This window comes from Falco peregrinus, chromosome 8 (assembly GCF_023634155.1).
Source record: "Falco peregrinus isolate bFalPer1 chromosome 8, bFalPer1.pri, whole genome shotgun sequence".
NCBI lineage: Eukaryota > Metazoa > Chordata > Aves > Falconiformes > Falconidae > Falco > Falco peregrinus.
In genome coordinates this window covers 25,881,726-25,906,815 of record NC_073728.1, presented here as the reverse complement: position 1 = coordinate 25,906,815, position 25,090 = coordinate 25,881,726, and the positions used below count along the sequence as shown (strand labels likewise).

The following is a 25,090-nucleotide window of genomic DNA, read 5'->3' as shown; positions in this document are numbered from 1 at the left end:
AGCTCAGTGCAGTTGCAGGGCAGCCAGACATCCCATATTAAACTGGCAGATCCCATATCCCAAATGAATGAGGCTTCTCCAGTTTTTTCCTAGCTCTCGGCTGCTTTTCCAAACAGCTGCCTGGCTTCTGGGCATCTGGAAATGCAGCTTCTGCATGCACAGATAACTGCACCTGCACAGCACATCCTGCCTGGGGGGGTCCAACCCTCTGCACGCTTTGTTCATCCACCTGGGACTGTCCGGAGTGTCGGTGTTAAACTCGGACAAGCTGGTGCTGCTGCCCACTGCTGAGCCGGGGCTCTGCCCTGCCCTCCTGCTGCTCGCCCTCCGCTCGCTGGGCAGATTTGCTTCCCGCCCCAGCCCAGCTCTTGGCGCTTGTCCTTTTGAATTGTATCTAATTGTTTTCAGGCCATTTCTCCGATTTGTCAACATCATTTTGAATTCCAGTCCTGCCTTCCCCAGCACTCGCAGCCTTCCCCCATCATCTGAGCGTAGCGTGTGGGCCCTGCGCCAAGCCCCTGCTACTCAGCGTCCCCCCAGGCTGGGGGGTGTAGGGGGGAGCAGGAGGGATGCTCCTTTCCTGATCTGCCGGTGAGCCCTTGGCTGGCTCTCCCATCGTGTTGGCTTTCTTGCATGGTGGCTAGTGAAGTTGGTGCTCTGGAGCCTGGGGCATCAGGCTTCTCCTGGCTGTTAGCATCAAACCTAAGGGCTGGATGTGGTAGCATCAGCAGGCACAGGCTCTGCAGCTGCTCATGGCTGGGTGGAGGGGCAGACAAGCCTCCCTGAATGCTGCACAGTCCCTCCTCATGGCCTTGTGCCCCCCCTCCACAGGCATGCTGTGCTCAGCCACAGGTGGGAGACTCCGGTGAACAACTGTGAGCTGCAGACATGCTGCCAAGTGGCAGCACCGGCCATTCCCAGCTGGTGCTCGCTGCCTTGTCTGGTCCCAGGAGAAAGCAGTTCTTGAGCCCTGCTGTCTCTCCTCCCAGCCATGCTGCTTCCCCACTCCCTGTCCCTCCAGCCCAGCATCTGCCCCGACGTGCTCTCTCCCTGGGTGCTCCCTGGCTGCAAAGCCACAGCCCTCCCTACTCCATGGCTTGCAGGAGGCCTGCAGCCGCAGCTGGGGACAGGGCTTGTGCCACTCACTTGGGCACAGTTGATCCCAACCCAGCCTGGCTGCGCTTCAGCCCCGTGCTTTGGGTCATACTGCAAGGGGATGAGCCCCCAGCACCCATCTGCCCTTGCCAGGTGGCCAGGCAGAACCAGGGCACAGCAGGTGAAGAGAGGCAGCGGAGGAGGAAGGAGGGAACACATCTCTTTGGCTGCACAGGAGGGGGGATGCATGCTGTGGGGAGGGTGCTGAGAGGTGTCCCCAGCCCAGGTGGCAGTTGTTAATGGAGCAGAAGATGCCCAGAGCGAGCCTGGGTCTGTGGTGTCTGTGGTGTTGGGGCCAGGGCCATTCAGGGAGCCAAGACACAGTCCTGCTCCCATGCCATGACTGTCCATCACACAGAGGACATGGCTTCTGCTGATCTTACCCTCACACAGCCTGGTTTGCCCTGTACCTCAGGATCTGCATTTATGGGGGGGACCTGCCTGGCAGATCATGTGTGCCCTTGCAGCCCTCAGCACCACAGCACTGAGAAGCACAGGCAGGCACTCCACAGAAAGCTCTGCAGACCAGAGACCCAAACCCAGCCATTGCATTGCACCTCCTCACCGCTGGATCAGGCCCTTGGTGCGAGCAGTATTTGTGGGGCTAAGCACCCCTTGCAGCACCAGCAGCCCTGCAGAAGCGTCCTGGGGCTTGTGGCTGTATGGCCGGGGCCACCAGTGGTGGCGGTGATGCTTGGGTCGCCTGCCCAGCCTGCTCCCTGCTGTGCCTCTCCGAGCTGGGGACGCAGGTCTGGTGTACACTGCATCCACCGGGCAGGGCAAAGCAGGCAGCTGGGGCTGTGCGTGCTCCCCGCCGGAGGCAGCCTATCATGCTGTATTGACCTGCACAGAGGCAGGAACATGTGTGCCACGCACAGATCGATGAGAAGATTGAAGATGTGTGTGTGCTTGCTGGACGACTGGGGAAAGCTTTGCCGTTGGCATTGGCAGCACAGTGAAGGTCACGCTGACCTGCGGCGCAGTCCCTGGAGGGAGGCAAGGCCTCTTGTAGAGCTCATGGGCAGCTGTCTCATCACTTGTCCTCCGGGGACCCTGGCTTCCCAGCCAGGCACGCACCTCCCCGGCAGAGCCACATCTCCTGGGTGTGTGTGGTGCTGGGCTCGCTCTGGAAGCAGGGAGTTGTTTCTCCTGCTGCTGTGCCACTAGGCAGGGTCACAGAGGGTTGCTTGACTTGGGGGTGAGGGGTCCGGCTCAGCCTTTCTATCAAAACTAACCCTCCATCACCAGCTGGGAAACTGAGGCAGGAAGCTGGGAGACCATGACTTGCTGGCAGAAGGTGCTGTGCACGGGGAGCACCCAGGTCCAGGCAGCATGTGGCTCTGGTGCTGCAGGGCGAACCCATAACCTCGTCACAGCTCTGACCCCCCGAGCAATGCGGGCTGAGCCGCGCTGCTGTGGGCAGTGCCGGGCAGCAGGACGCTGTCTCTGCGTGCGGGGCAGGGCTGCCACGGGACCTGGGTCCTGCGTGGGGTCTGTGCGCGGGGGGGGGGGGCGAATGCGCCGTGGGGGGAGCGGGGACAGACCCGAGGAGGGGCAGGGGCTCAGCAGGGCAGGAGCGGGTGGGGGTCACCCTGGCTCAGTCTATCTCACAGAGCGGCTCTCTGCCTGCAGAGACCCCGGCTTCTCCTGCGCTGCCCTGGGGACACGCGTAGCCCAGCGTGCAGCAGAGCAGGGTGGGGGGCAGAAATGAGGCCGGGGGAGCCCAGCCCGGGCGCGCAGCCGGCGCCGCGGGGAAGGGGGTGGCGGACGCGGGGGTGGGTGGCGGTGCTGCCGCCCTCCCGACTCCGGGGCACCAAGGGGCACCGGGGGCGTGGTGGGGAGCGAGGGGAGCTGCAACCCCGGCGCCACGTCCGCGGCCCCGCTCCGGCGGCGGCTTGTCGGCCGGGTCTTGGCGGAGCCGGGGCCGGGGCCGGGACCGGGACCGACGGTGCTGGGCGCTCGCCGACTTGGGGCGCGGCGGGCCGTGGCAGGGAGGCGGTTAACGGCCAGGGAGCCGCCGAGGCAGGAGGAGTCCGCAGGCGGGCGAGCAGGAGGGGGCCGCTGGGCGAGCTGCCCGCAGGCTGCCCGCCCCCGCCGAGCCGCGCCGCGCCGAGCCGAGCCGCGCTCTGCCCCGGGGCACACGGGCCGGCGGGGCACGGCGGGGCGAGGCGGCGAGCGCGGCGGCGGCGGCGGGGGGCAGGCTCCGTGCCCCGCCCGCCTCGGCACGGCACGGCACAGCACGGCTCGGCACGGCTCGGCGTCGCGCGGCGCGGCGCGGCTCGGCATCGCACGGAGCGACGCGGCTCGGCAGGGCACGGCTCGGTTCCGCTCGGACGGCACAGCTGGGTTCCGCTCGGCTCGGCTCGGCTCGGCTCGGCTCGGCTCGGCTCGGCACGGCACGGCACGGCACGGCACGGCACGGCTCGGCACGGCTCCGGCAGCTCCCGAGCCATTCAAACAAGTGGCTCCGGCAGCACTTCGGAGCCGGGGCTGGGGAGAGGGCGCAGCGCGGCTCCCTGCCCCGGAGGCGCCGGGCCCTTCACACTGCCTCTTTTCTCTGCCGCTCGCTCTTTATTTGACGATGAAATAATGTTGACATGTCTTGAATTATTAAGTATTCCCTGGATTTTATTAGCACATGATGCCTAAATGCTGCCTGTATCTGCTGGGGTCTTAACCAGAGAGGAGCGAAGGAGAGAGGCAGAGAGACAGAGCGAGGGCGAGGAGAGAGAGGGGTTTTTGACAGCTGTATTTGTGCTGATAAGCGAAGGCACAAGGAGACGATCGACTAGTGAGACAAGAGGGAAGCGGCGGCTCGGAGCTGCTGAGAGGGGCTGCGCTTCCCTCCCGAGACGGCTCGGCCCTCCTGGCGCCGTGCTGGGGCTTGGGGGGGACCCGAGCCCCCTCCCAGTGCCTGGCCGGGCTTTCCGCCGGTGCCCGTGCCGGGGGGCAGCTCGCTGGCTGGGCACGCCGGCTGCACGGGGCAGATGCCGATTGAGATCGTATGTAAAATCAAATTTGCTGAAGAGGATGAGAAGCAGAAGGAGAAAGAAGAAGGGGATAAGGAGAGCCTGATCGAGGAGCCTGCCCGGCCCCGCTCCCGGGACCTGGCCACCTTTGCCAGCGCCAGCACGCTGCACGGCCTGGGACACATCTGCCGGTCAGGGCGGCTGGGCGTGCGCCAGACCCTCTGGGCATTCGCCTTCCTGGCCTCGCTTGCCTTCTTCCTCTACCAGGCGGCCAAGTCAGCGCTGCTCTACCTGGAGCACCCCCACGTCATGGCCCTGGACGAGGAGGCCATCCGCGAGATGGTCTTCCCTGCCATCACCATCTGCAACATCAACCGCTACCGCCACTCGGCGCTCACCGACGCTGACATCTTCCACTTGGCCAACATGACTGGGCTGCCCCCCAAGGACCGGGACGGCCACAAGGCCACGGACCTGCTCTACCCTGACCCCGACATGGCCGACATCGTCAACCGCACTGGCCACCAGCTCGATGACATGCTCAAGAGCTGCAACTTCAGCGGCGAGAACTGCTCATCCCATGATTTCACTGTGGTGAGTGCACACCTGGCTCAGTTTCCCTGGGGTCCCCTACCGGTGCAGGGGGCACCCACCTGGCTGTGCCTTGCTGGGGCAGGGCTCCCTGGCTCGCTCCAGCTGCTGAAGTTTGCATCTTTCTCTGTTTGAGTTTCCCTCCAAGTTTCACATGGAGAGAGAGAGAATCCTCCGTGGGAGCTCTCGGCAGGGCTCTGTACCACAGGACCAGGCTGCCGGCAGGTCTGTGCCGGAGGGGCTCGCAGGCAGGAGCCATGGCAGGGGGACAGCGGGGCTCAGTGGTCCCCTGGGTGGGTGTGCTGTGGGCAGGGAGAAAGCTGTGGTGTGCAGCCCTGCTCCAGCCTGTGCTTCTCTCTAGGTTGAAGTGCTCTGTTGCAGGGTGCTTTGCACAGCGAGAGCGTCTGGTGGTGGAGGGGTACGGGCAGAGACCCCTTTGCACACAGGGGAGCCTTCCCGCATTTGGGGGGGTTGATGCTGGGATGCCTATCAGTCTGGAGGTTGCCAACATCGCACATGCATTGGGCACACACACACGTATGCCGAGTGGCTCTGCTCCGGAGGCATGGCTGCAGCTGGGCAAGTGGGAGGCTGCCTGGGGCTACCAACTCGCTGCCCAGGACTTGCCAGCAGGGCCTCCTCCCGGCAGCACCCGCCTGCCCAGGCAGCGAGCTCCTGGCCCGGGTGCCGCCAGCATGCAGCTCTTGCTAATATTGAGGCTGGAATCACAAATCCCTGCTGTGGTTTGGGAAAATAAATGTGCTGAACGGGCGGAATACCTGATGGGACCCTTTTCAGACCATAATGACTCTGGAAATGAGCCGCCTCTCTCCTACAGCTGCCAGGGGCTACTGCTCGGCTGGCTTGATGCGCTCCCGGGAGCAGTGCTGCCAGCCAGAGCCTGCTCCATGCCGGGGAGGGGGATGCGATGCCACAGGCTGTGCGGGATGCTGCGGGGGGAGAGGAGCCTTCGTGGGGCTGGAAATGGCTGATGCAGCATGTCCTGTTTCACTTCATGCCCATCAGTACAATGCCTGCTTGCTGTGCCGGGTGATGCTGTCCCTTGGGAAAGTGCCACTCCGGGAGGGCTGCCCTGTGCGGGGGGGTGGGGGGTGGGGGGTGGCATGAGGCACTGCAGCGGAGTGGGAAGGAGCAGGGGGCGTCGGGGGCGGCAGTCCCATTCCTCCCGGGGTTTTGCTGGGCTCTGTGCCTGCTCTGTGCCAGCTGCCTGAGTTTGCCAGGGAGAAGTGCAGTTCAGCAGGGCTGGGAGCAGGGAGCTGTGGTGCTGGACAGTCCTGCACACAGCTCAGCCACGCTAGCTCCAGCCCCGGGGTCCTCTTGGGGGATCCTGCACAGCTTTCGCTTGGGGGGGAGGCAGCCAGTCCATCCTTGCGCCAGGCAGCGGCATGGCATGGCAGTGGGATTTGGCTTGTGCTGAGCTGTGCTGTAAGGCTGGCAGGGCAGAGCTCAGGCGGATGGAGCTGGGTACAAGCTTCCTGCAGCGTGGACATGGTCTGTGGTATGCGCCATGCTGTGTGGCAGCAGAGGGTGACTGCCAGGACAGTCACTGGGACCCAGTTTCTCAGTGGGTGGCTGTGCAGGACCAGCGGGCCTGCCTACCTCCTGCTTGCGTGTCTGCCCTGGGGATGCCCAGGAAGACAGGCTCTGGTGTGCCAGCACCTTGCACTGGAGCAGGTTCCAGGCATGAGGGTGGTCAGCGCCAGCTGACCCCTGGACTGTGGCACAAGGAAGGGGGGCCCTGGGCTCCCACAGCCTCCCCCCCCTCAACTTAGCCCTCCAGCCTGGCCTTTGTGGCATCAGGGGCTGTCAGGAGAAAGGGGTGTCCCTATCACCTCTGGCTTGCCTGGAGCAAAGGGATGAACCTGGGACAGGAGACGCTGCAGGGCATGAGCATGGGGAGGGATGGGGGAAGATGTGACCTCTCTCTGACGCATACCATGTCCCAGAGCCTTGCCAGGAAGCAGTGGGACTTGTGGAGACATCACACTGTTTGCAGCTGGAGCCTCCTACTCCCGTTCCCTGAGCCGAATCGGTCCCTTGTGCTGCCTGAGAATGACTGAAATGCAGCACGAGCTGCTTGGCAGGCAGGGTGAGTCCCAGCTGTGATGTGTGGGCTTGGGTGCTCCCGTGCCTCCCAGCTGTGGCCCTGACTCAGGGGCACCTAGGCTGCCCTGCACCCAGCAAACATGCGGTGGAGAGCTCCAGGCTTCATCGGTCCCAGTTGTGGGTCTTAAAGTGTGCTTTTATGTTCGGAAAGCTTTTGTACCCCCGCTGCAGTGGGTGGATATCGGGCGGATATGTGAGTCACAGCATGTCCCAGCAGTGATGGAGGGCTCCCAGACTGCAGCACATCCCAGTGGGGCAAATGGCCTGGAGTCCCAGGGTGCTCAGCTCTGGTGAGCAGCCCCTGGAGCAGAGGTCATGTTCCTAGGGATGCCGGAGAAAGGAAGGAGCTTTTCCTGCCGCCTGCTTGCAGGAGTGCTGGGCACTTTCCCTCTGGGCATGAGGTGGACTTCATCCAGAGGCTGGAGTTTTAGAGCATGAGGGTGGCCAAGCCGTGGGGCTGTGGCCAGCTTGCTGCCTGTTTGGGAGCAGGAACAACACCAAGGCTGGAGAGTGTCCCCGTGTGCTGCCGCTTGCAGCCTGTGTGCTCACACAATAAATAACTTGTGCGGATCCTTTAAGTAAGAGCTGCGAGTGGTAAATGATCTTCCCCTATTTAACGTCACAAATCCACATTCTTTATGGGATAGCAAATTAAGAAACTATGGGGGGAAAAAACCCAGCGTAAGCATCTTCCGTGTAATAAAGCCCGGCTGGGCTGTAAATCTCCCCAGGCGGCAGGGACAGCCCTGAGTCGCAGCAAGGTTCCCCTGCAACCCTGCTGACAAATGTGCCCCCTGTGTCGGCTGCGGGAGGTCCATGTCGGAGCCCTGACGAAGCCTCTTCCACCGCCCCCCGAGCCGTGCCATGCTATGCTCTGCAGCCCCCCGATCCCTGCTCTGCCGGGAGGTGCGGGGCTGGGCTGCCCCTGCTGCTGCCCTGTGCCTGATGCCTTGGCGAGGGTGGCGGGTGCAGAGCCCTTCTGCCTGGGTGAGCGCAGCTGCGATGCCGAGGGTGCAAAAGCGTGCGGCGCCGGTGTGGGAAATCAATAGCGCTTTTTACGTGCCATTAAGCGGGAGGTTGGGAAGTGTCCCCACGGGGCTGAGGCTCAGCTGCCGCAGGTGGCTCGCACCCATCTTCACGCCTATGTCTGGCACCCTGCTATGGCCACAGCCCCAGGCCGGTGCTGGCCAACTCAGTGGGCATTGTGGGGAGAGCCCTGTCAGTAGTGCTTTGGGGATGGGGAACAGGCAGCTGGAGTATTCAGGGGTCTGGGGGATGAGGGAGGAAGCATGTGGAGGTGGTCCCCCCCGGCTGGCAGCAACATCCCGCCTGCTCACCGGCAGTGGCTGCGGCAGGAGGCTCCGCTCATGGCCAGGCAGGAGCCCGGTGCCTTTCTCAAAACCGCGTCCCCTGTCAAAAGCCTTTTGTTTCAGATGTGTGGCTGCCAAAGCCAGTTCTGCCAGGGCTAGAGGTTGGCGGGGGGGGAGCGGGGAGGTTGCTGAGAGCTGGCAGCGCCTCTTGGAGCTGGCACTGGCCCCGGTTCTCCAGGCAGGGCCTCCTGCCTGCGCGGGACAGGGCTGGTATGGGGGGTCTCCCTGGCATCTCATGCAGACCCCAGAGTGGGGAGCCCCTGTGCTGAGCGACAGGGAGCATTCTCAGCTGCACACCACGTGCACCCCGAGAGATTCTGGCTGGGGTATGTAGGCAGGGGACAGCAGGCCGTCACCCCTGCCTCCTCCCAGAAAGGCTCTGCTGCCATCCCTGCTTCGACCCGCGCCAGTCCCGATGCGGGGACTCTTTTTGACCTTTCCGCCAGAACCGTACTTAATAAATGTCACATTTTCATCCTATTTTTACACTGGGTAAAAGAGCTAGACTCATTACTCTTCACCTGCCCTGCCCCACCTGATGCCTGCTCAGTGCCTGGCATTCATGCGCCCTGTTTCCCCTCTCCTCCTGCGCAGGGCTGAGTGTGCCCAGGGGCACAGGGGGCTCGCCAGGGCCCCTCGGCTGCTCACTGGGCTGCAGGCACTGCAGGACCTGCTGAGGCTGGGGCACAGAGGGGCCCTAGGCCAGGCAGTGCCATACAGGTCCCAATACAGATTCACCCCTGCTGGAGGGTGGCATGGCTGTGGCTGTGGTGGGTGTCCTGCCGTGCATGGCAGAGACTGGCTGGGCTGAGGCTGGTGGTGTCAGTGCCCAGGAGAGCCTGGAGCATCCCTTGCTGATACCATGCCTGTGAGCTGCTTGGCTGAGCCCAGCTGTGCCCATCTGGGTCACCGCATTCCGCTCACCGGATCCATGTCCTGCAGCCCTAGCCTGGCACCTGAGCGACCTCCCCAGGGACTTGTAATTCCCCATCCTCACAACCTGGCCACTGTGCTTGTGCATCCCCAGGTCTGTGTCCCAGGTAGTGCAGGCTGGTCACTCTCCTGTTTGGAGTGGCAGTGGCAGCAACTCCAATGCTGTTACACATGAGCTGCCCAGGCATGGCTCAAGGCACTGCTTGTGCCAGAAAACGGGGGACTTTAATGCAATTCGTTGCCATTTAATTTTACACAATTCCTGCTGCTTAATCCACTGAGAAATGCTAATTTATACAATTCACGTCTAAAAATAAATGTCAGTCCAGCAGCTCCCAGCAGCATGTAGCTGCGCCCACCAGCCCCCACTGGAACCTTTTGCAGGGACCCCAGCCAGGAGCCCACCTTGCTCCCAGCCAGCTGGGCTGCTGTTCCTCATCTCGCAATGTCCAGAATGTGGCAGCATGTGGGTGGATATAGGAGTAATGAGGATTTAGGGTACCATGGTGGGACAACAAGGGGTTGGCTGCACCTAGGGGTGTCACCACAAAGCCCCTCGCTATGGTGAGTCTCAGAACACCACGGCAAGGAGACACCAGGTCTCTTGGAAATCTATCTGTCTTTTGGATGACTGAGAAAGTGTGAGGGGCATGGGGCTCCCAAAGTGTCTTTGGGATCCCTGCTCCACCCTGGCTTCCCCCAGGAAAGATGGGCTCAGCCCCATGGGCAGCTGCAGCACAGGCTGCAGCTGGTGGTGCATGGCGTGAGAGAGGGGTCCCATTTTGAAGGGCTGGTGTGGGGCCACCTGGGCTGCACATTGAGGGGTCCAGCCATAGATCAGGGCAGCCTCCGCCTGGCTGGCAGGTATTAATTGGTTGCAAAGAGCCATTAATGAATGTGGGAGGGGACCAAAGCGCACACTGCTCCTGCCTGGGGAGTAGGGATGCATCATTAGGTCCCTAGGGAGTCTGCTCTGCAAGAGAAAGGGAGGGGGTCAGATCCTGTGGGGAGGGGGACCCAGGGCTGTGAAGAGCCTGTACTCATCTCCCCACATCCCTGGCTCTTGCCCCTGAGCATGTCCATACCCTGACGCCCTCCTCCCCAACCTTGCTGGCTCTTGCATCTCACCCCCATCACCTTCCCTCTCCCACCCCTTTGCTGGGCAGATGCCCATGCTACCTCCATCTAAGTGGGTGGCACCAGCAGTGACACTGGGGAGGGGGTGCTGGGGTAGCGGGGTGGATGGTGAGGACCATGGCTGTGGGTGCTGACTCCCCACGGGAGGGGGCTGAGGCCGGGGGAGCAGGGGGGCGCGGAGGCGACACGGCGGGGGAGCGGAGATGCTGGAGGAGCCAGCGGCTTTCCCACTGTCTCCCTGATTGAGATCAGATCACCGTGAGCATAAAAAAGCTCTCTTCATAATTATATTTAATGAATTGACTTTAAAAGCTCTTACGCTCTTATCTGGGTAATTTAATATCACACACTTAATAAGCCTGTCTCCGATACAGGGGGGAGCCAGCGGCCAGGACGCCCGCGCCTGGTGTGGCTCCCTGGGGATGTGGGACGTGCCATGAGGCTGGTCCCAGGTGCCAAGCTGGGTGGATTGGGGACACTGCTGTTCCTGGGGCCGGAGCACCTGTAGGGTGTCTGTGGGGCAGTGCTCCCCCAGTGCTGCTGGCTGCAGAGTGGGATGGGCACTTTGGCTGGCTGCAAGAGGGATGGGGCCAGGGCACCCATGGGAGCTTGGCACCAGGAGTGGGTGCTTGCTGGTGTGTGAGGCGGCAAGACTGTGGGGCCACGGGGCAGTGGGGATGATGGGGTGCAGGATGAATGGCTGGAGGGGGTCATGGGGTGCAGTGTGGCTGGCTGGGCATGGGGGCTCTGGGCATCGGGCAGGGCTAGCTGGGGTGCAGGTACCCTGTGTCAGCACAGTGGTTGGATGCCACGTGGCACTGTGGCTGGCAGGCCATTTCTCTGACCCCATCCTTGGTGCCAGTGTCACCTGTGGTAGGGGTCCCACAGCCAGGCAGTGCTGGAGGCAGCCACGGGGCAGAGTGCACTGCGGGTGCCGGTGCCACGGTGCTGTTGGCTCCCTGTGTCCTGCCGCCTTCGGCCATCTGCCCACCTGGGGCAGCGGCTGGGGTGGCACAGGAGTAAATGGAGGCTTGTCACCATTGGTGTCTGCAGCTCTGTCTCCCCAGCTCCTATGCTGCCAGCCGGGGTGCCAGTTGCCTCCCTGCAGGCAGGCATCGCTGCAGGCACGGCAGGAGTCCCCGGCACCCCTGGGACCCATCGGTGCATGCAGGCAGGCGCCTGCGGCCAGCCGGAGGGGACAGGCTCTGCCATATGGAGCTGGAGGCTCCAGGGACCACAGGAGCCCGAGCGTGGGCTGGGGCTGGGACCTGTGCCCCATGGCCGTGGGGGCAGCCCCTGGCATTCTGCCCACTTGCTGGGCAGCGGGTTGGAAAGCCACTGGCCGGGCTCATGTACCCTGCATGTCAGAGCCTGAGCTTTGGGGAGCCAGCCTGCCCCCCAGCCTGGCAGTCACCCTGTGCCCTCCCGATTCCCGAGTGATGGAGGGCAGAGCAGCACCTGCCAGCATCCCAGCCGGAGCTGCCCCAGGACCCGTGGCCGGGACAGGGAGGGTTACAAGGGCAGGGTGTGTGGCGCTGGCCCGTGGGTGGCTGTCCCCAGGCGCTGGGGTGCCTGGCAGTGCCGGCTACTGTGCCAGCACTCGGTGCCAAGGCTGGGCAGGCTGGAGGCAGGCATGTGCCAAGGTGGCAGTGCGGGGGGATGAGGACACAGCTGCCACCTGGCTCTGCGGGGGGGTGGGAGGGCAGTCCCCGGCGGAGCGGGGACCCCGGACTCCCTGCTGGCAGCGCGGGGCACCAGGGCAGCTGTGCCGGGTCTCCCTTCACGGGGGAGCGGCTGGAGCAGGAGGTTTACGGAGCTGCACTAAGTGACGCAAATGGTTTGAAGCCCATAAAGAGAGACGGTTTTATGTAAGACGACTATATAAAGCTCTGCTGTTCTGCCATTGATGAGATATAGGCCTTTATTTATAGAAGGCAATGTTTGCGGTGCGAGCACTGAAAGCCAGCCAGGGACCCGCAGATAGGGCGTCAAGTCATTTTACATGCAGCTGCCGTCGACACTGTTCACACATTAAAGAAAAAAATTAACAAGTTTGCAGCCAGTCAGGTGGAAAAAACAATAATTGTTGAAAACTGTGTTTCCCCCTTTTTCCAATAACAAATAGCTGGAACGCTGCTGGTGAGGCTTGGGCTTGCTCCGGGAAAGGACAGGCTGAGGCTCCAGCTAGGCTGGGAGCTGGAGCAAGCAGAGGAAGGCAGCCATGGGCAGAAGGAGAGCCCAGGCAAGGGATGCAGGGACTGCTGCCAGCACCCAGGCAGTTGGCGGGGGGAGATGCCCCTGCCTGGGCATTTATACGTCCAGAACCAGACTAACAGGGCCTGCAGGCAGGGACGATGGTGCTGGCAGAGCAACATGGCCATGTGCGTCCTGGGGTCTGGGGAGGGGGGCAAACACCGGCAGCTGAAGGTGCTCACTGCATGGGGGGCTGCAGACCAAGCTCCGTTGGATTTTCCTTCCTGGCCCAGCATTGTCTTTCCCCGCCTGCGCACACAGGGATGCTCTGAGGTTATTTCTTTGCCAGATGTGGCTGGGTTTTTACTGGAGAGCAAGCAGCAAGTCCCTGTGGTCAGAGCGCCCTGCCAAATTTTGTTTCATGCACGAAAGGAGGAAAAACTTCTCATGATTAATTGTGCAATAGGGGAGAACATGCATCTTTCTAACCTGCTCCTTGCTGGTCGCTGGCCTTTTCTCCCAGATGCTGCCCCAACACAACAGGACACACAGCCAGGGAGGTGGCAAGCTTGTCCCCAGGGCATGCTCCCTTGCAGGGGCTGCACAGCGAGGGTGTGAGGGCAGGAAGGTGCCGACACCTCTGCCACATCCTAACTCCGCAACAACGGCTGTGAAGAGGAGGAAAGCCAGCCAGGGCTTCGCAGCACGGGAGCAGAGTCAGGCTCATGCTTGAGCAGCTTCCCTGCAGCTCCCTGCACGATTCTGTGGGTGGCTGTCCCCTGCTTACGCTGCAAAACCTTCCCTCTGTGCTCTGAGCCGTGGCCCGGTGTGCTGCACCAGCAGTGGTTACAGGCAGGGTGCTGCTGGCTCCATCTGCGCACAGCTGCATCGCTGTGCTGGCAGCAAGCGGGAGGTGAGGACGGCCTCACCGCTGAGCCAGGGCACATGGCACCATGCCCCCGGACTTGGGGGTGGGGGGCTGGACCTGCACCCTGACTTGCTGGGGCTCAGGGCTCCCACGTCTGCCTGCCCTGTCCCTGGGAGACATCGCTACTTGCACAGGTGGGGAGGGCCCCTTGGCAGAGGCACCCCCAGCTCGCCATGCCCCTCTCCAGGTGCCGATGCAAACCAGAGAGCATTTTGCACCTGAATGGCTATTAAGAGCCAGGTAAGCTCAGCTGGACTCAACAGGTTTTCTTCCAGCAGAACAAAAGGTTCCCTTCGACTGCAGCACCGAGAAGGCAAGCACAGGAGGAAGGGGGGAGGAGGAAAGCCAGAGGCTGGGAGGACCTGCAGGTGCTGTGTCCCAGTGGCATGGGGGCTGGGGACCCCTCTGTGTGTTGGTGAGCTCAGCTGGGCTGCAGAGCTGGGCTGACCCCTGCCCACAGTGGCTGGTCAGGCAGGGAGCAGGGGCCGGGGGGACCCACTGGCCCGCTGCCAGCCGCCAGCCCCGGGGATGTGCAGAGCGGGAGGGGAGTGGAGGCACACACCTCGTCAGAGCAGAGCCCCTGATTAATCCCTAACTGCCAGCCCTCCAGCGAGCAGCTCATTAGTAGTTTAATTCCCGGTGCCTGGCGTGCTGGAGGGCTGCGTGTGGCTCTGATTGAGCCGGCCGCACTCATCTGGGCAGCTGCAATCAGGCCGTGGCCCCCCTGCCCCGGTCACAGGCACAGTTAATGGCCGTGGCCACCGTGCCCTGGGGGGACTGGGCGGCAGGTGCTGCGGGTGCTGCAGATGCTGTGGGTGATGCATGTGCGCTGGGTGCTGTGGTCGCGCACAGGTGAGGCACATTGTTGACAGTGGCTGTCGGGCAGCCTTGGGGGCAGGAGTCATGCCAGTGTCTCCTCCTGTATCCAGCTGTGCCTGGAGCATTGCTGTCCCCACGGTTTCATGGGGCCAGGCACAGCTGTCAGCAGTGTCACGGGCCATGGCCAGGCACTGCGCTCCGTTGCACGGGGATATCTCACCAGTCTGTCATCCCCAGGGGGTAGTGGCACCCTGTACGTCCCCGTACTGTCCACCTGCACCCACAGTGTGGCAAAGCAAGGTCTGGAGGTGGCACCCAAGTCCCTGCCTGCACCCTGCTGTTCCTGCCCCCACCCCAGGCTCTTTCCTGCCCTGGCTTTTCTTCTTCCCGGGCCAGGGCTCAGCCTGGGCAACCCCTCCAGGCATGGGCGGAGGATGCTTACCAGGGCCAGGGGAGCAGGGCAGGGGCAGGAGGGAGCTGGGTGCCCCAGGAGAGCAGGCACCAGTTGGGGATGCTGCCCATGGGCATCATACCCCATCCTGGGCATGCAGAGGTGGGTACAGCCGTGCCTCCCAGCTGCAAAGGGATGTTTGCAGCTTGGCCACCCCCCTTTGCCCTCCAAACCCTGCTGTGCCCTTCACTCCTGAGCTGCCGTCCCCGCAATTTCTTTGCAGTCTGAGGAGGGAGGGAGGGACCGTGCCACAGGGGAAAGCATCTCCATCTGTCTTCAATGCTCCAGTGGTTGGAGCAGGGCAGGGTGGGGGCCTGCAAGTGTCCTCAATGTGTGTGTGTGGGTGGGATGAGGAGGGATGGGGTGCACATGGGGGCAAGTCAGGGCCACGCGGAGGCTGTGACCCCCACGGATCCAGGTAGGGCTGGCCTGGCATCTGCTGCTGCTGCTCCTGGGAAGGGCACGGAGCAGCCTGCCTTACCAGGCAGCACGGGACCTAGGGCACTATGCAAATCCAGCCAAGATTGATTCAAGTATTAATTATGTCCAGACAGCTCAGCTCCCGCCCAGCGAGGCAGGGTGTTGGATGCCACGGCTGCTCGCGCAGGAGAGATGGGTTTGCACATCTGCTATGCCTGTACCCCTGTCCCCAGCCTGCTCCCACTGCCCTGCTGCACACCATGCTGTGTCATGCCAGGCCAGCCCTGCTCACCCAGCCCCATGGCCCAGCCTGGCCCAGGGGAGTGCAGCCGTGACCAAGCAGGGAGATGAACAGTCCAAGGTAGGAGCAGCGCAAGTGCTGTCAAGCAGCCTGGTGTGCCTGGCTCTGAGGCCCTGATAATCAAAGAGTGTCTGCAATTACATGTGCTAATTACGGGCAGAGGTTCACAGCGATTCCTGCCCTGCCGGCACGGCGCTGGTCGTACTGGCGGTGGTGCTCCTACGCGGGGACAGGAGCAGATAACTACAGCTGCTCAGCCAGCTCTTCCTGGCATATCACAGCCGGGCCCCCTGCCCATCCCCAGCTCATCTTGTACTGGATGTGGGTCACTGGACCCACCAGGTGTCTGGTGCTGTCCTTGGAGTCCCTATGTGTGCGATTATGACAGCCGCTCCGTCCCCAAGTGCCTGGCTGGTCGCATCTAGGTGGAGTTGCTTTTCATACGGAGTTTTTCAGACTTTGACCCCCCTGCAATGCTGCCGCTCTGACATCCTGTTTCCTTATCGCCTGACATGACCTTAATTAACTCCCCAGGCTGATAACACTCTGGGCTTCTCCTCCAGGAGCTGTATCTCGGCATCATGCCCTGCCTCGCCTGCTCGGGGACTGCTGCAGAGACTGCACAGGCAGCATGGAGCAAGGGAGAGAGGGGGCTGCGTGGTACAGGCAGGGCAGGGCCAATGATAGCTGGGGGCACTGGGGTGACATGGAGAGAACGGGGCAGTACTGGAGAGGGGAGGTTGGTGCTGGCATTGAGGGTTGCAGGGGAGGTGCTGACCAGGGGGAGATGGCTGTCCTGGTGCAGAGGTGGGGGTGAGGGCAGGAGGAGGAGGGGCTGTGGTGATGCGTGGGCCAGGGTGGTGGGGGCAGTGGTGCCATGGCAGCAGCATCCATCCCAGGCAGGCAGAGATGCTGCACAGCAGTGTGGAGGAGCCCTGGTTCTTCTCGCACTGCTGCAGGCAGGGCACAGGGAGCTGGGAGCAGGGGGCTCGGGGGGGGCTGAGCTGTGAGTACCCTGCCACCCCAGGGGGCTGGCAGCCTGCCTGGCTGCCCCTCTGCCACCAGCCTGGGCAGATTGAAATGCCGGCACTGATGACTTTTGTAGCCACTTTATCTGCCACACTCGGCAAATATTGGCGGAGGGAAGATGATTCAATAGTGAGGTTTGCAGATGGGAATCTCGGCGTGTGATATCCCGCTGGCTCCGTGCCGTGCAGCAGCCCGGCTGCCTCTGCAGCAGCCGCTGCTCACCAGGTCCAAGCCTGGTGTGGGCAGAGCCTGGGGCCGGTGGGGCTGCTCCCAGCGCCTTCTCCCCACGGACTGGTTCCCAGCAAGGCACTGGCCAGAGCTTCACTGTGTTGCAGCTCGTGTCTCATCCTCCAGCACAGCTCGGGGGTCCTGTCACTCAAATGCCACCAGACTTGTAGGCAGCTCTGCCTGGCAGCATCTGGGGCGATGCTATGAGCCCTGCAGAAAGAAAAGGGTGCAAAATGCTCTCAGCCAGTCTCCTCCCGACTTGCAGCTACACAGTCCTCCTCCCCACAGCTCCTAGTCCAAAAAACCTTAATCCTGCCCGTCTCAAGGTGCTCAGCTCCCATCCCCAGGCCCCCAGCCTAGGCAGTGGGTAGGATGGGGGGCCGGTTGTTCCTGGGGCATCTGTGGGCAGTGTGCAGTTTGTCCCCTCTGCTAATGCCGCCTGCAGATGCAGTGGGAATTGCATTTTTCTGAAGCTGGGCATACAGCGGAGACCATGGGCATTATAGCAGTGTGTACAGATACTCCTGCTCACAGCATGTGATGTATGGGCTGCTGCAGGCAGCACACTGTCCTGAGAATGTGGTGCTGGCTCCCAGTAGGGGGAAGGGGAGACAGTCTGAAGGATAGAGGAGGTGGGAGCTGCCAGTGCTGCTCCCCAGTTTGTGGGAGCAAAGGAGACATGAGGAGGGGGAAGGAGTCCCCCATCTGCAGGGGCAGATTGTGTCATCCCGTTGCTGCCAGGACATGTCCCTGCTCCCATAGCAAGCCCTGAGATCCAGGAGGATCCGGGGTGGGACTGGGGAGCTCCTGCAGACATCAAGGATCAGCACAAGGGCAGGGACAAACACCCTGGGAGTCCTAAGACTCCCCAGCCCAATGCCACCTGCATGGCAAGTGGAGGATGAGGATACAGGGATAGGGGCTGCAGGGTGTCCCTGCCGACCGGTGCCTGCACCTCCTCCCTGGCCCGGCAACCCCAAGGAGGGAGCCTCTGCCAGCGCAGGGTCTCTGTTGATCAGTCCCTCCGCCCAGGAGCGTGCAGGCTGGGGAAAGCCAACCCCTATCATGTTTGTTCCATTGATTTAGCGCCGCAGAGAGGGTTTAATCAGCCTTTAGCCTGCACGCTCCAGCATTAAGAACAAATCCATTAGCCACGAGATAACCACAAAGGGTTGTGCTGAGGCTGGATGAGGTCCCAGCGCCTTCAAGATGCAAATTGGCAATCAAAGATCAAAGCCACACAGCTCCCTAATCTCTACTAAAAGGGCTCAGCTATTAACGAGCCCTTTCCCACTGGGCTGTGATCACCCCACTTTGCTCGGGCTCCCAATGTGCTGGTGGGTTACACTATCACCCCAACTGCCCCCCCCCCAGGCCCCTGAGCTGGCCCTGGGGACGAGGCTGCAGCTGAGGCTTGAGCTGTTTGTTTGCATGTTCTTTCCTTCAATTTTGACATGCTAGGGTCAAATCCATGTTGTCGGAGAGAGCAAAGCCCCCAGCATCGTCAGGGGGTCAGCAGCTGGAAGGGTGGAGAAGAGGAAAATGCAGGAGCTGGGATGGAGCAGGGTGGTGGGGGAGCTGTGCAGGGCTTATGCGATGACTTTGGGGACAGGGGGGGATACTGGCAGGTGGCTCCCCCTCCTGCAGCTCAGGGATTTAGCCTGGTTCAGTCCCTGCCTGGCTGCACCAGGTGCGTCAGGACAATTCCCGCTGCCCTCAGGGAAATCAGTGCCCTGGCAGTAGGGGGGGCAGGCAGCAGGGTGTGGATCAGGGACCAGGGCAGAGCAGGGTGCCCTGGAGACTAATTCCCCTTTTTGGGGTATTCCTGCCAACCCCATGTTGCCCTGGGGTAGGGGATGCACAAGGCCCTGGTTCCCATAGCTGCCCTGCCAGCTCCCATGTGGTGCTGGGGTCAGGCTACAGCTTGGGGGCTTCCCCCTCCCCGGCTCCCTGCCCAGGCCATCCTGCCTGTGGTGGCTCCACACACAGCTGCCCCAGCAGCCCCATGAGTCCCGGCTGCCCTGCACTGAACCGGAGAGCTGCGAAGCCACCGAGCTGTGACAGGAGCTGCGCTGCCAGCACCATCAGCAAATCACTGGCAGCACAGATGTGTGCTCCGCTCAGCCTGGCTCGGGGACCAGCATCCCTCTGCAATGACAAGAGGCTGGGCGAGGCACCCTGAGCCAGGTGGGCAGGGGACCCATCAGCCCTGGCAGCGGGGAGCAGAGGGTCGTGCCCAGCTCTTCTCCCATCCAGGGACCCGCTTTGCCAGTGGCCACCCAACAAGGTGCTGCTCGCGGCTCGCACGGCACCCCCAGGCAGGCAGCACTGCCTTGCAAGAGCAGCAGGCAGTGAGGCACTGGCAGCACCTCAGCCAGGGTGACAATAAATCTTATCAGTGTAAACCCATCCGTAGGCAGCAGGATAACCCCTGTGACAACCCCGCTAGCACGGAGGCTTCATCTGCACCATGTCAGTGCTGTGGATTTACAGATAAATGCCACGTCTGCAGAGACTGTGTCTCTGACGGCACCTGCTGGCTCCTGGGGGGCAGCCCCCCCCTCCCCTCCTGCCTCCACTGCCCTGGCTGCGGGATCTGCCAGGGCCAGGCCGGTGGTGACCCAGCGACATTGGCCATGGTGTGCCTAGTGGGTTGAGCAGCCAGAGCAAAGCTGGTCTGGCACCCGTCAGGGGAGCACCATGGCTAGGCAAGGATGAAGGGAGGAGGACATGCAGGCTGAGATGGCATTGCCCTGGCTGTTGTCCTGGCCTTGCTTTGTCCTATGCACATCGTCCCATGGAGCCCTGCATCCTCCATCCACCTGCAGGGCCACGGGCATGGCGCAGGCTGGACCACCAGGGCACATGTGCGGGGTCAGAGACCAGGGAACATGCATGACACCGGCAGCACATCCCCGAGGCCGTGTGGCAGTGCCAGGCGTGAGCCAGCACGCTCCGTGGGTGCAGTCTGTGTGCACACCCCCTGTCTGTGCGTGGGGGGGTGTCCCGGCTGGGCAGCGGGGGGATGTGTGTGCCGGGCGGGTGCCCCCCCGCAGCGGGCCGGCGGGGGCTGCCGAGCAGGCGGCTGGCAGCAGCCCTGCCCCAGGCCAGCGCTCCCCGGCTCAGCTCCTGCATCTCCGGGCGGCGCGGCCCGCGCAGCCGTGGGAGCAGTAATGAGATGGAGCAGCAGAAGGACGGCGAGATAAGGCTGCCTGCGCTGCCCCAGCAGATTAAACGCTGGGATTAAGCAGGCGGTGCCAGCTCTGCTGCCTTTTTATCTCGCTGCTTCTCCCCTCTTATTCTCCCGCAGTCGATAGTGAACGGTCTCCGAGCTGTCAGCAAAGGAAATTGCTTGTTAACCCTTTGGGGACGGGCAGCAGCGCTCCCTGCACGGTTGCTTTCAAAGAGAAGCGGTCCCCGGGGACGGGGCTGCCTGGAGAGCTCTGCCTGCGCCTGGCAGGAGAGCAGCGGGGGCTGCGGTGCTGCGCGCTGCCTGCCCGCAGTGCCCCGGGCTGCGGAGGGCAGCGGGGCTGGGCTGGTGGCACCCAGCACCTGCTGCTGTCTCCCAGCCAAGAGCCACCAGCGTCCAGCCAGCACCGTGCAGAGGCACTAATGTACCTGCAGGGACATCCTGCAGCACAGGGGTCCCTGCGGGGTGGCAGCGGCCAGAGAGCAGAGACTGCCCGAGCTCCAGAAAGGAGACCCAGGGACCCCGTGTTCCCCGCTTCCAGGTATCCTTGATGCTCCTTGCTTCCTCCAGCCTGCAGGATGGATGGGCTCAGTGCTACATCTCTGTATGAAACCGCAGAGCTGGGGATCCTTCCCTGGTCCTGGGGCCAAGTGGCGCAGTGCTGCGCATGGCACTGGGTCTCCTCCAGCTGTTAAGAGGAGCCTGCTACCCAAACCCATAATTACTGCTCTCTGTGTATGTGTGTTTTGTTGGGTTTGCAGCAGCGAGGCTGAGTTGCAGCCCATCCTGGCACTTATCTGTAGCGTGCTGTGCTGTGAGCCTGGAGGCAGCGTGCTCGGCACCGGGGTGTCTGAGGATGAGAAGCTGGAGAGCACCAGAGGGTGCACAGAGTGGTGGCAGAGCTGCAGCTCAGCACAGTTCAAATCCAGGCCAGGGAGCACGTTAGCAGCTTGGCAAGCTCACTCTGGCATGTTTGGGTGTGCAGCTTTTGTGCACCTTTTCCATGGGAACCCTGAGCACCTCCTGGCTCTGCCCCATGGCTTTCCCCCTCTCCTTCCCAGGGGAAGCAGGAGGCAGACGTGGCACAGAAACCTCCTATAGCCCCGAACCTGACCCACATGCTTAGGGACAGACCAGGGTAGGTAAGCAGCACGCCAGCATCTCAGAGAGGTTTGCTGGTTGATGACAGGCTGAAGTGGGCTTCCTTGGCTCCTGCACCCCTGCCTCTCTGCACCCCTGCACTGCACTGCAGCACAGCTCCCGCCTCTGCCAGCAACCCCAGCACATCATCTTCTGCAATTCCCTTGGTGCTGGCTCCTTCACCTGCCCAGGTCACCTTTTGATTGGGTGCTTTAAAGTGCTTAGTGCAAGCAAACCATATAAAAGCATAAAGTGCCGGGAGATCTTCAGGGTCTAGGTTAACTCCGGCAGGGGCAGTGGTCCTGACCTGGGTGGGATGCTGCCCACAGCTGCTGTGGAGTGGAGAGGGCGGAGTCCTGTGTCTGCATGGGCTGGGGACCTTGCCAGAACAGTGTGTGAGCCCTGGACAGCCGGAGCTGAGGAAGCTGCTGTGGAGCTGGAGCAGATGCGCAGGCAAGCAAAGCCTGAATCAGGAGAGGAAACCAGAAGCAATTGGCACGTGCAGGCTGGCAGGCTGGAGGCTGTGAGGGGATGGGATTGCTGTTTATAAATACATCAAGGGAGTAAACACAAGGGAGGGAAGAGAGCTATTTAAGCTAAGGGACAATGCTGGCACGAGAACAAATGGTACAAACTGGCCATGAATAAATTTAGGTTGGAAATGAGGAGACGAGTGAGATTCTGGGATGAATTCCCCCCAGGAGTAGCAGGAGGGGAAAACACAACTTTGTGACTGCACTTGCTCTGCTGCTGCAGGCAGCTGTGTGCTGCCGTGCCCATGCAGCAGAGCCAAGAGGTGAGGACCTGGGGTCCCCAGCCCCTTGCCTCTGTGTCACAGGAATGTTGGTTCTGTGTCGAACAGGCAGCACAGCCCCTTCTGGCTCCTGGCTTGGCTGGTGCAGGACTCCTGGAGCAATGGCTTGCAGGGAGAGCTCCTTCCCTGGCACACAAGTTTAAGTGTGCTTTCACAGATGCTGCTCCTGAAAGCAGGATGGTGCCAATGTCCCCCTGCTTTACTGTTTCCACTGGCAGCACCGGGGCAGATGCACTGGGAAGGTGTCCTTGCCTGCGTGTGCAGTGCATCCCTCTGCCATGCATCGCATCCCCATGCTCCTGACCTGCAGGGAGCCCTAGTCAGGGTCCTGCCTGCGCCTGGGGGACACTGCGCTGCATGCTGGCCCCAATGCAGCAGCCTGGCAGTGACCTGCTCACCCTGCCCACTGCTGGGGCTCGTGTGCCTCCTGCCACCCTGCCCGGCTGGCAGTGCAGCCTATGGCACAGCTGAACACTTGATATTCTGGCAGCGAGCCCGCTTAGCACAACAGGGGCTCTGCTGGCCCCACGCACCCATGTCTCCACTGCTGTCTTAGGCCTGGCCAAGGGGACTCAGCTGGCACAGGCTGGCCTGTGGCACAGAGAGAGGCACCTCTGTGGTGGCAGAAGATGTCCCAGCCCCTCTGGGAAGTGTCTGCAGCATTCCCTGCCCCCCCTGCTGCCCCATTGCTCTCCCTTCTCCTGGAGAAGTGGGTTGGGGTGCTGCGGAGGATGCTCTAGAGCTTGGCCCTTCACAGGATGGGGAAAACAAGGAGTCCAGCTCCAGTGCTGGTGTGCACTGCTCAGGACCGAAGGTGCCCTGCTCTGCCAGGATTGAGGCTGCAGTGCCCCATGTCCCAGTCCCACAAGCAGGGCTGCAACCTGCAGGAGCTGACCCAGCAGGGGCAGGGGGCTGCACAAAGGGGCTGCTGGTGTGGGGCATGGTTGTGCTGCTGGTGGAGCTGGGGTTGAGCCAAACTGGCGCTGTTCCCCCACCCCTCCTGGGAACAGGGAAGGGAAATGGTGCGACCATGCATGAGAGGGGACGTTGCAGAGGCGAAAACATCCCACTGGCTCAGAAAATTGCTGCAGAATCAGGCTTGAAATGAGCTGAAATTGCTGAATCCAAGCGGATCTCATATCCTGGGCAGTTGCAATGCTGGTGTCAGCGCTGCAGCTTCCCTCCCGGGGCACCCAGGTGGGGCCTGGCCATGCTGTGTGGGGGGAGCGGGCTGCTGGGGACGTGGTGGGGGGCTGCATCAGGGGGGCTGGTGTGGGGCTCCAGTAGGGCTGGGCTTTGGGCCAGGATGGCAGCAGCAGGGGGCAGGAGCAGAGCAGGGAGCAGTGTGCGTGGATGTGCCATTGCCCTAGCTCTACTAGTGTTGTCCCAGTTTGGCCCCAGCTCCTGTGTTGTGTCTCCCAGCCAGAGGCATCCCTGTGTCTCCAGCTGCCTGCACTCACTCAGGAAGCAGCATTTCCAGTTTTGGAGGTTGCTTTCCTTTACACCACAGCCCTGCCCCTGCTAATTTGCTCTGTGGGCTGGGGTATCTGGAGATCACCCTTGAAGTTACCCCTGGAATGGCATCCCTGCCAAGCCCAGGGTGGGCAGCAGTCCAGTGTCTTCCGATCCATGTCCCCATCCCCACCATGCCCTGGTGATGGCTATTCTCAGAGGTGTCTCTGCTGGGCTGCTCACTTCTGCATGGTGTGCCCATGCCCAGGGCCTGCCTGCTAGCTGCAAGTCCCAGCAGGGACATGGGAGCAGGGCTGGATGTCCCAGCAAGGATGTGGGAGCAGGGGGCTGGGTGCCCTGGTGTGCAGAAGCAGGACCCGCTGGTACCACACATGCTGCAGCTCGTTTCCTTCACATGAAAACATTTGGCTGGAAGCTTAGCACGGCCTCTTGTCTCCTCGGAGCAATCAGGATTTGTCGCTGCTTGCAATGTTTAACGTCGTCTTCCAGAGGCTAAATACCATAGGGAGCCGTGTAAGCCGCGGAAATACCTGTGTGAGCTGGGATCAGCTGGAGTCTGGCACAACGGGCTGGCAGCGGCAGGGATGGGGGACTGGGGGTGCATGGGGCTGGTCCTCATGACACCAGTGCTTGCAGGTGACCTGGCATGAGCCAGGGTGAGGATGCTGGGGGCCAGCACCTTGCTCCCATGGGGCTCCCAGCATCAGAGGGGCAGAATGGTGAGCCTCAGGGGGTTAAGGGGACTTGGGAGGCCCCAGAGCTGTGTGGGGTGGGGAGCAGGATGCCAGGGCCCCCAGTGATCTCTGGCTGGGATCCGCCTGCCAAGGCACAAGCAGCTATTTCTGTCAAGGTCAGCATGTCTCCACAGCAGAAAGCAGGGAAATGAGGAATCGTGTCGAGAAATTACCTCCCTAATGGGGTCTCCCCTGCATATGAGCGTGGCATGGGGATGCCAGCATGCGGCGGCTGAGTGAGGAGACCAGCACGCAGTGCGGGAATCCTGCCACCCCCGGCCTGGAGGCTACGGCACTCATGGGTGCCTGGCAAGCAGAGAGCAGGGTGCCCAGGGGCCCATGCGCCGGGCACCATCCCTGGCAGGACTCATGTGCTTCAGCCCTGCAAGGCGCTTTTCTGGGTCAGCTGCAGGGAGGAAATCATGTTCATGGTGCTGGCAGGCTCTCCTCTGCCCTTCCTCCTCCTCCTCATGCGCTCCCTGTTATCTAATTGGGTTTGTCATGCTGGAAAGGCAAAGCCCTTCAGGACTGTGCTGTGCTCTCGCCAGTGCAATTTCACAGCTGGCCTCGGCACCCTCGCAGCCGACAAGTGAGTAACTCAGCTGGGCACCACGGGCACCCCTGCCCTCCCCACACGGCCCTACATCCATGCCTGCCTGTCTGAGGATTCTGAGGACAGAGGACAAGGCCACTGCCGGTGCTGGACCTTCTTCTCCAGCCCTGCCCAACACAGGTCCCTGTCCCCAAGCTGTCTGTCCCCATGTCCCCCAGCCTCTGCATCCTGTCCTCATCCCTCGCCCCACTCCAGGATGATTGTGATGCTGCCCAGAGATGTCTGAACTGACATGAGATGGAAGCGTTCAGAGAAATGACATTTCCTCCAGCCTGGGAAGCTCATCCTCCATTTAAAGAAAACTAATATAAAAGCTGCCCTGGTGTGCAAGGGGCTGATGGTATCAGGCTGGCAGCCTCCGGCTCTCAGAGCCACAATAAATCTCAGCAAGGAGCCCAGCCAGCTTGAGCAGCTCCACGCAGACGCACCAGCACAGGGCTGAGGCTCAGCCGTGTCCCCGTGATGGTGCAGGGAC

At 62.1% G+C, this 25,090-nt stretch overlaps 1 protein-coding gene across 2 annotated transcripts in view; it reads left to right on the top strand.

Moving 5' to 3' along the window:
- The window catches only part of ASIC4 (acid sensing ion channel subunit family member 4), a 65,189-nt gene that overhangs the window by 31,756 nt on the left and 8,343 nt on the right, over positions 1–25,090 (top strand). Inside the window, exon 1 of one of the 2 annotated variants that reach the window (XM_005234328.3) lies at positions 3,035–4,718. The exons of the other annotated variant lie outside the window; for it this stretch is intronic. Coding sequence (XP_005234385.2) covers positions 4,143–4,718 — 576 coding nt within the window. The 5' untranslated portion in view covers positions 3,035–4,142. Of the gene's footprint in view, positions 1–3,034; positions 4,719–25,090 lie in introns of those variants that run through there. 2 annotated transcript variants of the gene reach the window in all.